This window comes from Leptonychotes weddellii, chromosome 14 (genome assembly GCF_054177405.1).
Source record: "Leptonychotes weddellii isolate Sample4059 chromosome 14, ASM5417740v2, whole genome shotgun sequence".
Classification (NCBI taxonomy): Eukaryota; Metazoa; Chordata; class Mammalia; order Carnivora; family Phocidae; genus Leptonychotes; species Leptonychotes weddellii.
Genome location: NC_138382.1, coordinates 59851088 through 59862467, shown reverse-complemented (window position 1 = coordinate 59862467; position 11380 = coordinate 59851088). Strand labels below are relative to the sequence as shown.

The following is an 11380-nucleotide window of genomic DNA, read 5'->3' as shown; positions in this document are numbered from 1 at the left end:
CCTGCTCAGGCTCCTCTTAACCATATATCTTCAATGACCGGCAGTGTTTAATAAGAACTTAATTAGGAGAGAGTGAGAGAAAGGGAGGGAGGGTGAGAAAACAGACAAACGGGATGGATGGATGGAAGGGAGGAAAGGAGGAAGGAAGGGGAGATGAGAGGGAAGGAGGGAGGAAATACACCTGTAATGACATTGGAACGTGCAGTCTCAGTGGAAGGGGAAGAGATGACCACCCTTCCTGAACACCCCTTAAACACACAAAACAGTAGGGTTTTGTTTTTTATTTAAACCCACAGTGACCATACTTTGGGAGCCTCAGTTGAAATGGTATGGTCACTACCAATGAATGTAGTGACTTCTCAGTGAGCTGGCCTCCAGACACAGTAACCAGAAAAAGGCAATTCTCAGAGCTCATCTCCAGATCATGTGAGAAATCATCAGAAGACATTGAAAACAAGACTGCCCACACCCATTGGCTCCAGGGCCCTGCTCAGGCATTCCTTTGGCTAGGGTGCCGGTGTTATGCTTCAAACTTCCCATTTCTAGGGACGGAGATGTCCTACTGGAGCTCTCCAAGGAATGGGCATCTAGGGCTCCATCGTCATGTCTTTATATACAAGCACAGTAGGGCCACATTGATCAGACAGCACTCTTTCATCCTAGACTGTGTGAGATCTGGCCTAGCCAATCTCTTCTCTTTTGAAGGACGAGACTGTGCGTCCACCATGAAGTTCAAAATCCCTACAACAGAGTCAGTCCCGTTCTTGCTCATAGGTAGAGGCCCGAGTCGTGGCTCCACCTCCTGGGTTCTTTGATGAGGCCATTGATGGTTTCAACAGATATTTGGCTGAGGAGAAGACTTCAGGCTGGGCCATACAATCCCAGGTTCCTGGCAGTTTGAGAGATCCGGGGAGTTTTCCTCTGGGGAAATGGATAGTGAGCTGGTTTTCCAGACCAGTGTGGGTTCTTTTTGGAGGGAGGAAGCTGAATGTCCTTATTTAAGCCAGATCCCACTGCGTTTATTTTGGCATTGCCCACCGGACATTCACGCTGGGCTGTTTGTAGGATGGTGGTCCCTTGCCGAGTCATCTGATTGTTTTCAAACAAGCCTGGGTCTCCTTCCTGAGGGAGCCTTTGCTCAGACCCCGTGAGCTTGTCCTTGTGTTTTACTGAAAGACTGGCTTCCTGGTGGAAGGTTTGGATGCAGTGGTACATCTCTAGGTGTGTGTGCCATGGAGACTCAGGGGCCTGGAGACAGCCTCCGTCAGCCTCCTCCAGCATCCCCTCTGCCTCCGGATCTGCCTCCTCCAGGGACAGCGAATGCCTTCTCTCCTTGTTAATCCAAACAGGACTGACCATGGACTCAGCAGGAACAGGCGTGTACCCTCCTGACAAAGCAAGGCACAGCAGGGTCACCACTGGAACGAACATGGGCAGCTCTCATTTGGGGGGTCTCAGAGCTTTCGAGCCATAGGAATGCTATCCCAAAACGTCAAGGAAGCGAGGTAGTCAGTACACTGCATGTGTGCACACACGCATACATACTTGCATATGCTCACACGTGTATACTCCCTCCCATGCCCACACATTCACACCCACACAAACGCTCTCTAACATACACACACTCATGCACAAGTATTCATTCATTCACCAAGTATTTATTGAGCACGTATTACGTGCCAGCCATTATTTATTCTAGGTTCTGGGAATATGGCAGCAAACATTGAGACAAAAATCCCCATCTTCACAGATATGTTCTAGTGGGGTAGAAAGACGTAAGCCAACGAATATATTATAATAAAATTGCAGGTGGAAACCAATGCTATAAAGAAAAACTCAAGCAGAACAGAGTTTACTAATAGACTCCAGCTCTTAACTGCAGTGAGGGAGTGACCCCAGCGTTCCGACTGAAAGAATGGGACGGACTCACATGCACACTGGCCAGTGGAAAAGAATACTCTTCACTTACGGGGTTTTGTGTTCTGGGGTTCCCGTAATGGGTTTACCGCCCAAGGTGGAGGAGGGAGGAGCTGTATTTCAAAGCAGCTCCTTTTGGAGGAGTGGCCCCTCGCCTTCTCCCATCCCACAGACCCTGTTCTGGGAACACATTTACAGCACCTCCTGCTTCTCCGAACTGGCTGCAGGGATGAGGACCCAGACCAATGTCTCTCTTCTTTCTCAGGGAGCTGTTTTTACCACCTTGTGGCACACGACAGTTTATGGTCAACCTTGGTGGCAGAGAGGGTTGTGGGAATGCCTGAAAGGTGTTCCAAAGCCTGCAGTTAGTTGCCTCTGAATCCTCAGTGGAGCTCCCCTGAGCATTCTGGCATTTGTCACAGCGGGAGGCCCTGCATGCAGGAGGGGAGAGACGGAGGTGCTGAGGTATGAAGGCAGAGGGAAGGCCCTGAGCTCCGGGTCTGGGAGTCTGAGAGAAGCAGGACTGGTGCGGCCATCTCTGCCAACAGTGGAGGGCCTGAAAATGTGTTCCCACTTCAGGACTACCGGATTTTTCTAAGCATGACAAACATGGACACTCTTACAAAAAGTCAAAATGTTATGTGCTTATTTGAGAACAGAGGAAGAGGGGACGTGATGGGAGAACATAGGAACTAGTATCCTCTCCATTATGTCCGTGTGGATGGGCAGGTCTTGGCTGCAGAGAGGAGCCTCCTTAGCTGTCAGGCCCAGCTTGGGGTCCGCAGGGGACAAGGAGAAAGACAAAGTGGGAGGGACACCTGGACCCCGACCCCCACATAGATACTGCTGAGTGGCTGACCTCGCCTGGGAGTCAGAAGTCTTCCCTGACAAAGCAGTGTCTGACCAGCCCTTCCGGCATTAACTTGCCTTAACTGACCACCTGATGCTAGCTAGGGGGGCAGCGCACTGAAGTTACAGAGTGTGGGAGAAAGAGCCAGAGGGAGGGTTGGGGCAGGGAGTGGTGAGTTCTGTGGGGCATGTCGACTTGGACTGTCTTTGGGATGTGCCCATACATGGATCTGTAAGTCTGAATTGTGGGTCTGTTAAGCATCGTACTTGCATTAGATAGTGGTTTAATTTAATATTTGCTGAATGACTGAATGAATAAACACGTCTGAGGATGGACTAGGGCTTTAGGAACCTTTCAGTGTATACCCTGCAGAGATGGAGGGCTATTTGGCTGTGCCAGTTCAGTTCAAACAGAACCCACTGGCTGGCAACAGCCCAAGTAATGGGAGATGAGCACCTTCAGCTCCGGGATACCACTTTGGTCTCCAAAAGGCAGCACTCTTCCTGCCCCGGATGGTGATGTCCCTCTGGCCCCTGATTCCTTCCCAGCTGGCCTAGTGCTGGGCGGGCCACTCCATGAGTCCTGAAGTGTACAAATAACCACAGAAACCCTCAGGCACAGCCTTGATCTTCCCACCTCCCTTGACCCATTCATTCCTCCGTTAGAGGGAAGGGCTGGGATGGAGCCTTATGCTAACTTCCTCCAGGAATAAAATCTGAGTTCCCAGAGGGAAGAGGCATTCTCCCTTTGAGGCTTCTGTATCTCACGCCTCCTTGGAAGTTGTTTGAGACGGTGATAAGCAAGCTCCGTGAGCCAGGGTGCCTCCTGAGTCCCTGAGTCCCTGAGCCCCGCGCTTCCTCTGGCCTGCTCCAGGGCTGTCGGGAACACCACATCGGCTCTCTCCAGAGCCCGTTTCTCAGCTTTGCAGGAGGTGAGACCCAGCGGGGAAGAGCTCCCATCGCCCCACCTGGCCCAGCAGGGGGCCAAGCCACCGTCCACCAGGCAGAACAGTCTGGTCAGGTGAGAACATAAGAGCTGAGGCCAGGTACGGCCGGCAGCTGGCCAGATGCCTGCCTGAGGCCCCTGGAGGGGAACCAAGCCAAGCACAGCGGCCCAGAACGGGCCTCCCGGCCCTGCTCTGCTGCCATCCCTGCTCTTTCCCACCGGGAGGGCCCACAGAGCCCCGGCCCCACCCTGGCCGCAGCCCACCACCCATTGCGCCCACGGCCAGGCCCCCCCCTCCACTTTTGCCCCCAGCACCTGCCCAACCCTACCTTTCGGGAGCACCACCAGGTGGGCCTGGGCCGTCTGCTGCCTTCGCAAGCCTGCGTACTGGGCTCGCAGGACCTGGATGCTGAGCGGGGGCTCTTTCCCCGGAGTCTGCGTCCCGAAGCCCTCAGCCATGAAGCAAGACCCCAGCTGCAGGAAATGCGGCCCGGCAGGGCAGGGGCAGGGCAAGCCCTTCATCAGGATCCGGGAGAAAAGCAAACAGTGATGGGCGGGGGCGTGGGAGGGGCGAGAAGGAGCAGCGGGGGAGGGGGGAGGGGGAGTGAGGGGGGCAGGTGGAAAGGTAAGGGGAAAATGAGGGGGAGGAAAAGGTAAGGGGAGTGAAGGAAGGTGGAGGGGAAGGCAGGGCTAAGTGGAAAGTAGGGGAAGGAGTGAAGCTATGGCAGGGGGAGGAAGACAGGTGAGGGGAAAACGAGGTGGGGAGTCATGAATGAGGAGGGGAAAGGCAGGAGAGGGGAAGCGGGGAGGAGAAGGAGGAGTCAGAGGGAGGAGGAAGATTGGGGAGCAGGAAAAAAGGGGTCCCCAAGAGGGAAGGAACAGAGGAGGAAGGTGGTAGGGCAAAGGGGGCTAACAGGATGAGAGAGGAGGGAGGAGATCAGGGCAGGTGTAGGCAGGGGGAAGGAGGGACCTGGAGGGAGGGACTGAGGGGCATGGGGTGAGGGAGGAGTAGGGGAGAAAGAGCAAGGCAAGCACAGCTGCTCCGAGTCCTTCTGGGTGCCCAGGGAGGCCCTGGGCTCCAGGTCCTTCACTGCTCAATCCCAATGTTTAGAGTCTAATTCCCAGATTTCCTGTTTCCGGGCAGAGCCAGAGCCAATGCTGGGCTGTGCCAGGTGCCTGCTCAGCTCGCACCTCTTGGACTGAAACCTGGAATCTCATCAGCAAACCCGTCCGTTTGGTTTGCCTTGGAAAAGCGCACCCTCTGCAGCCTCACAGAGCTGGTGCCTCAGGGATGTGCACGCGGCAGCCATGCCCGAGGGAACCCCAGCAGGAAAGGTGCCCCCAAGTCTCCACTCCTGCACCACACACATCCCAGGAGAAAGCCCAGCCCCAAAACCTGCCCTGGGGACAGAGCCCAGGGGAGCCCCAGCTCTCTGACATTTGTACCAGCCTCCTTGGTCTCAGCCTTCTCCAGCCAAGCAGGGAGCTGGTGTTTCTCTTACCCATGGCGAGGTGCGCCCTCACCCCTGCTGGCCAGCCCCACCGGCTCTATATCCCCATGGAATCCTAGACCCTCTCTCCCCTGTGCCAGCTTGGATCTATCCTTGTGCCATTTGGTCAACAAAGTCCCTTCCTATCTTGTCCTAACATGAGGCTTGCAGAGAACCAATTTCCCAACACACCTCCAGAGACCCTCGAAAGAGGGTAGTGGCTGAATTCTAGGAGCCGTTCTGGAGCTGAACTGCATGGGATCTAGTCACTGGGTGTGCGAGTGAGAGTAAATCTCCACTGGGCAGTGTGTTAGTTTTCTAGGGCTGCTATAACAAAGTGCCACAAACTGGGGAGCTTAAACAACAGAAATGTGTTGTCTTAGAATTCTGGAGGCCAGAAGTCCATGATTGAGGCATCAGCGAGGTTGGTCTTTTTCTGGGGACTCTGAGAGAATCTGTTTTAGGCCTTTCCCCTGGCCTCTGTTGGTTTGCTGGCAATCTCTGGTGTTCCTTGGCCTGCAAAAGCATCACTTGATCTCTGCCTTTATATTCATATAGTGACCTCCCTGTGAGCCTGTCTCTGTGTCCAGATTTCCCCTTTTATAAGAACAGCAGTTATGTTGAATTAGGACCCACTCTAAGGACCTCATCTTAACTCAACTGAGTTAAGTTACATCTGCAATGACCCTATTTCCAAATACAGTCACATTCTGAGGTACTGGGGTTAGAACTTCAACATATGAATTTAGGGGGACACAATTTAACCCATATCAGGTAGATGAATGGTAGTTCCAGTCACAGAGCTAGGCCTGGGAGAGGAGCAGACTGGAGTGTGGGAGAGGAGAAGGGGTGTGTTTTAGATGGTGTATTAGGGGTGCCTGTGGTCTTTGGGTCATCAGGAGGGAATCAGCAGCTTGGTAGAGACATACAAATGTCGTCCTTGGTGAAAATGATACAGTTCGTTATTGGAAGAGTTGAATCGTGCTGCTCTGAATATTCACGTATAGGTTTTTCTCTGAATACTTGTCTACAGTTCTTCTGGTGACTAGGGGTGCCTGCCCTGGGGACAGAGCCTAGGAGCAGAATTGCTGAGTCATATGGTTGTTACCTGTTGTTTTCATTGCAAAACTCCCTTGGCTGTAAGTATATTGCATTTTGAGGATATTAAAAATATGTTTGCATTGTATGCTTTGGTTTTTCTGTTGATACGCCAAGAACTCTGCCCTGGAACAGGCTGGCCTTTGCAAATTGGTGTGTTTGGTGTTTCGGAAAGGGGATCACTGTTTATAATTTCTTATCATGCGATGACAGAATAACTCCCTGTCTAAAAGCAAGATTTCGAGAGGCCAGGACACCGTCTGACCTTTTCCCAACACTATTATGTCAGATGAATGAAAAGTCCAGGATAAAAATGCATGAAAGTTTCCCCAAATTTGTTTTGCTGTGGCCTATCAGCATCATTTCCTGTGCAATGAGGACTTTATGTAATGAGCTGTGGAGGCGGTGTGGTGACGGGTCCCGGGAGACATCTCCCACCAGAACACTTGGGTTTTCATCCTGGCTGTGCCACTTACTGGTTGTGAAAACTCTTTTCTTAATCCTCCCCATGCCTCAGTTTCCCCATCTCTAAAACGGGCCAATAATAGTTACCATTTACCCCTCTGTAAAATGGGGCTAATGATAGCACTTTTATTATGAGTATGAAGTCCTTAGAGCAGTGCCTGGCATGAGGTCAGCACTATAAGACCTTGTTGAAGGCAAATTTACAGATTGGTCCAGATAATTACAATACCTTTAATCAAGATAATAAGTTAATAGTACAAGTTCTTCTAAAGAAGGATCTTGTTCATTTTAGTTTTGACAATAGGAGGCCTGAAGAATATTAAAGAATATTTCCCACCACCCCCCAACATAAAGCATATAAAAGCTATTGAAGGAACGCTCTGGGACACTTACTTAATAATTTCAAATACCTAAAAAGATATATTACAAAATTTAAAAACAATTTTACTAATGACAAAGCACAATGTGCTATAAGAATAACAGCCTCCACCTTTTGGCTTTGAACTTAAGATTCAGTTCATTTAACATGTATTCATTCAACAAGTACTTATTCAGTTACTACAATCTTCCAGACTCACTAATCAATCAGTGCAGAATAGCAAATTCAACAGACATTATCTTCATGGAACTTCCAATGCAGTTTTGGGGAAAGAACTGTATTATTTATGATAATACAATAAGTAATTTAAATTAAATAATGCATATATAGCATTTGGGGGAGTTCCCAACGTTTAGAATGTGTGTAATAAATGTTACCTATGATTATTTATTGTACCAATAATGATTATCATTTATCCAGTTTATTCACCTGTACAAAAAAATCCATCATCTTAAATTAAAGTTGCCTGCCCTCTAGTGGGGACTTTGAGTCATAACCACACAAACAACTGGGAAAGGTTGAGGGGTTTTGGTGTTTCTTCTGCTATTTAATGAGCTCTGGCGGGTTGGGATGCCCAGCAAGGTATCAGGCCCCACAAGCCTATAACTTCCTTCAGAGGGCTTCTTTTTGCACGCTTGGTGCTATGCGACCTCACCACCCTCCCTGGGCCCATCTATGACTTGTCAATGACCTATGACGTGGCCTGGGGTAGAAGATCTACTGAATAGGCCTACCCATACAGGAGGGTGACAGGCCCAGCTAATCAGCCTGCAAATAGAGCAAGACCCAGCCAATGAAACAGATGGAAAGTATTTGAACCACGCTGGTGGCAGAGCATCAGGGCCAAGAATGCCTGCTACTGACCAGGCAGGGTTGCCCCCCATTCCCAAAATATCTCAGTAGTGGCTCCAGGCAAGTCCAAGTGGGTTTTGTGACCATTGCCTTGTTCTTATCTTCCCTGAATATCTTTACCATAACCCTGAGTTAATCCACATAGATCCAGTGTCAAAGAGCCTTACTGAAGATGCTTCCAATATGCTGTCCCATTTCATCCCTGCCAGCCTTCTGAGAAACAGGTATTATTACCCCCATTATAGGGGCTCAGAGAGGTTGTCTGACCTACCCAGGGTGCCACAGCTAATAACTGGCAGCACAGAATTTGCACCCACTTCATTCTGCTATCAGAGCTTGAGTTCCTTCCCATAACCCATATCCCGTGGTACTGAAACCTGAGTCTAATGGGAGTATGAGATTAGATATTCCTTCACTTTTTATTATTAGCAAAATCCTATTTTAAAAATACCTTGGTTAAACAACTTTAATCAGGTTCTCAGATAATGTTTTGTATGAGCCATAAAAATAAGTTAATATGCAGGGGAGTACCTGGTAGAGTATGTGACTCGATCTCAGGGCTGTGAGTTCAAGCCCCATGTTGGGTGCGGAGGCTTCTTAAAATAAAAAGTTGAAATAATAATAATAGTAAGTTAAGATCCAGGAACAATTTGATCCCTTGTTCCATAATCTGTAAATTTTCCTTTAATCACCTCATCCTGAATCTGATCATTGACTGAAAAGTCTTCCCTAGCAGTTTGGGCCCGCATTCTTGGGGACTGTTTTCTGCTTTATAGTGTGATGGCTGCAGTCTGAACGTGTTTAAACTAATTTGGGGGTTCTCGATCCTGACTGCACAGTAAGAATCACTCGAGTAACTTTTTATAGCTTTTTATGCCCGGGCTTCATTCCACACCCACTGGATCCAAATCACAGAAGGAGGGGGCGAGACATTGGTACTTTAATACTTGCCAGGTGCAACCAAAGCCAAGAACCACTGAACTATTTCAATAGTTACTTAACAAGCTGCCTAGCTTTGGAGAAACCTTTTTCTGCTCACAGGCCTGGCAGGTCTGTTTGCAGAGATGCATTTATATGGGAATGCGGGGTGGGGGATGTGGAAGAAGGGAATCTGCTTCAGGTCTCAGTTTCCCTGCTCCGAGCCCTCTGTCCGATCTCAAGACAGGTATGTCCTCTTCACTGCGGCCTGTGAACTCAAGACCTGTTGCAAAGATTTGGGGAAGAAGAGAGAGCCTAATTTCAGAGACTTCTTGCCCAGACTGACCTGTCAATGTCACCCTGTCAGGTTACCCACGCTATGAGCTTCTGCTTAGACTGTGTTGTCCAAGTCCCGTGTCTCTGCTCTGCTGTTCACAAATGACACCGTGGGCCTCTCCATGGCATGTGAATTTGTGCACAGATCCAGATGTGTGCCCTGAAAGTCAAGGATATTTACTGAAAGTCCTACTCTTCTCTGCTTCCGTTCCTACTGTTTCTAGTCTTACATCTGTGGCTTTTTGGAAAATGACTTTTGGATCCCAGCAGGTTTGGCTGATGACCCCTGGGCTTACAGAAATCACGTGAACTAGTCAGGTGAGAGTTGCTCAATTTGGCCTCACTTCCCTGTCAAGTTTTGACATCTGACTCTTTGTGATATTGTATTTATTTCTGATATGTATTTTAATGGGCTATTTCTGTGTTTGGGTGGATTTGGAGAGGTGATAAGGGCAAGAACACAAAGGCTTTTGAGACCCGAAGTCAGGTTAAACATTTGCTGGAACCTTTCATCTCCTGGAATTTCTCTTTCCATGCCTCCTGGGCTGCTTAGTTCTTTCTCCTCAGAATTTCTGGGTAGAGACAGGCCTGGGTGGCCTCCCCACTTCCTCAATGGTGAATCACTAAAGAATAAGCCTTTGATGAGTCTCTAGCTTCTGTGCCCCCAAATAGAAATACCAGTCAGTAGATTCATATCTAGAATATATAAAGAACTACAAGCCACTAAGAAAACATAGACATTTAATACAGACATAGTCAAAAGACAGGTACTTCAAAAAAGAGGCCAATAAGCACATGGAAAGATGCTCAATCTCCGTAACACTGAAGTCAATAACAGGGCTTTTTATAATAGACTTAAAAGGAATGAAATATTCACATCAACTTTCCTGGTTTCTTCTGGTAGTTCAATAATACATCTAATAACTGCTAGTTGAATTGACATTTGTCCCTGTCATCATCCAATTGAACTGAATATAAATTTCTCATTTGAACCTATTATGATCATTTCTTCTATGTATAAATTCCATTTTTAATTTTTCTTCCTGGATAATAATCCTCCATCTCATTGTTTTATTCTAGCACCTAGTCTCAAAATCATTTATACTACTTTCCATTATTTTCTGTAGATACTGTGCAGTCAGCTAAGCAAAGATGCTTAGCCAGGACACACAATTCTTGGCTTAGTGCTGGTGTGTTGTTTTTTTTAGAGGAGCTTCGAGCCACTACCCTATGTCAGCATTGACCTGTCTGTTTGGTATCATCCATTGTTCACGACCTCTTCTTCTCCCGGTTCTGACAGTTCTGTACATGCTTCTTTTGATGGGCAAGTGATGTTTCATATCGCTTTCGTGGAGAATCTAGTTTACAGTCATACATACCAACATTGGCCAAAGAGAATTCCAAAGACTAGTTGTACACCATGGTGTGGGAGTAATAAAATACTGTTCCGTGAACTGCAAATGTACAAGCCAGTGTCCCCCAGCTTCTTTCTGTGATTTAAAATGTCGGTTTTATTATTCAGATATGATGAGGCCAATGGATCAGGAGCTGTCTGCCATTGGAAAGATAGCTTGTGACTCACAGTCCTCGTGCGAGGGGCAGACCATACCATGCAAGGACCACATGGGGAAGCACCAGGGTCAGGCAGAGCGCAGAAAGGATGAGGAAAAACGTAGGCAAGTGCCTTTATTGTGGCTTCCACAGGAAGGAGCAGGAGAGGCAGGGCAAACAGGCTGAGGGTCGGTGAGTTTGAACACTGGCAGTGGGCTCCAGGGCCCAGGAACTGTCCCCAGCGGCCTCGTACCTGGCTTCCCCTCCTGGTGATGTCAGGCCTCGGGTTTGGGGTTTCAGAATCTGAGCTGTGGGTTCAGCTCACCCGAGTAGTGAGGGCCCTTCATTCCAACTTTTAGAAACACACCTATGTTTGGTTTTCAGCCCGGAGGAGCAAATGTTGTGCCGGTGGGAGCCAGGTGGAGAAGTCACCTGGAAACCTTAGGCTTCCGTCCTTGTGACACATGGTGGGAATTCACACGATGGATTTTTAAAAAATTTTTATTTTGATTCCAGTGTGGTTAACATACAGGGTTACATTAGTTTCAGGTGTACAATAGAGTGATTCAACAATTCTAT

General features: G+C 48.5%; 1 protein-coding gene across 1 annotated transcript; it reads right to left on the bottom strand.

Annotated features, from left to right (window-relative positions):
• Nucleotides 1–266: 266 nt before the first annotated feature.
• On the bottom strand, nt 267–4234 carry C14H9orf152 (chromosome 14 C9orf152 homolog). The gene is made up of 2 exons (XM_006744052.3): nt 4042–4234; nt 267–1388 (listed from the first exon to the last, which is right to left on the bottom strand). Exons 1-2 carry the CDS (start codon nt 4232–4234, stop codon nt 862–864), a joined length of 720 nt encoding a protein of 239 aa, XP_006744115.1. The 3' UTR covers nt 267–861.
• Between the last annotated feature and the right edge of the window lie 7146 nt (nt 4235–11380).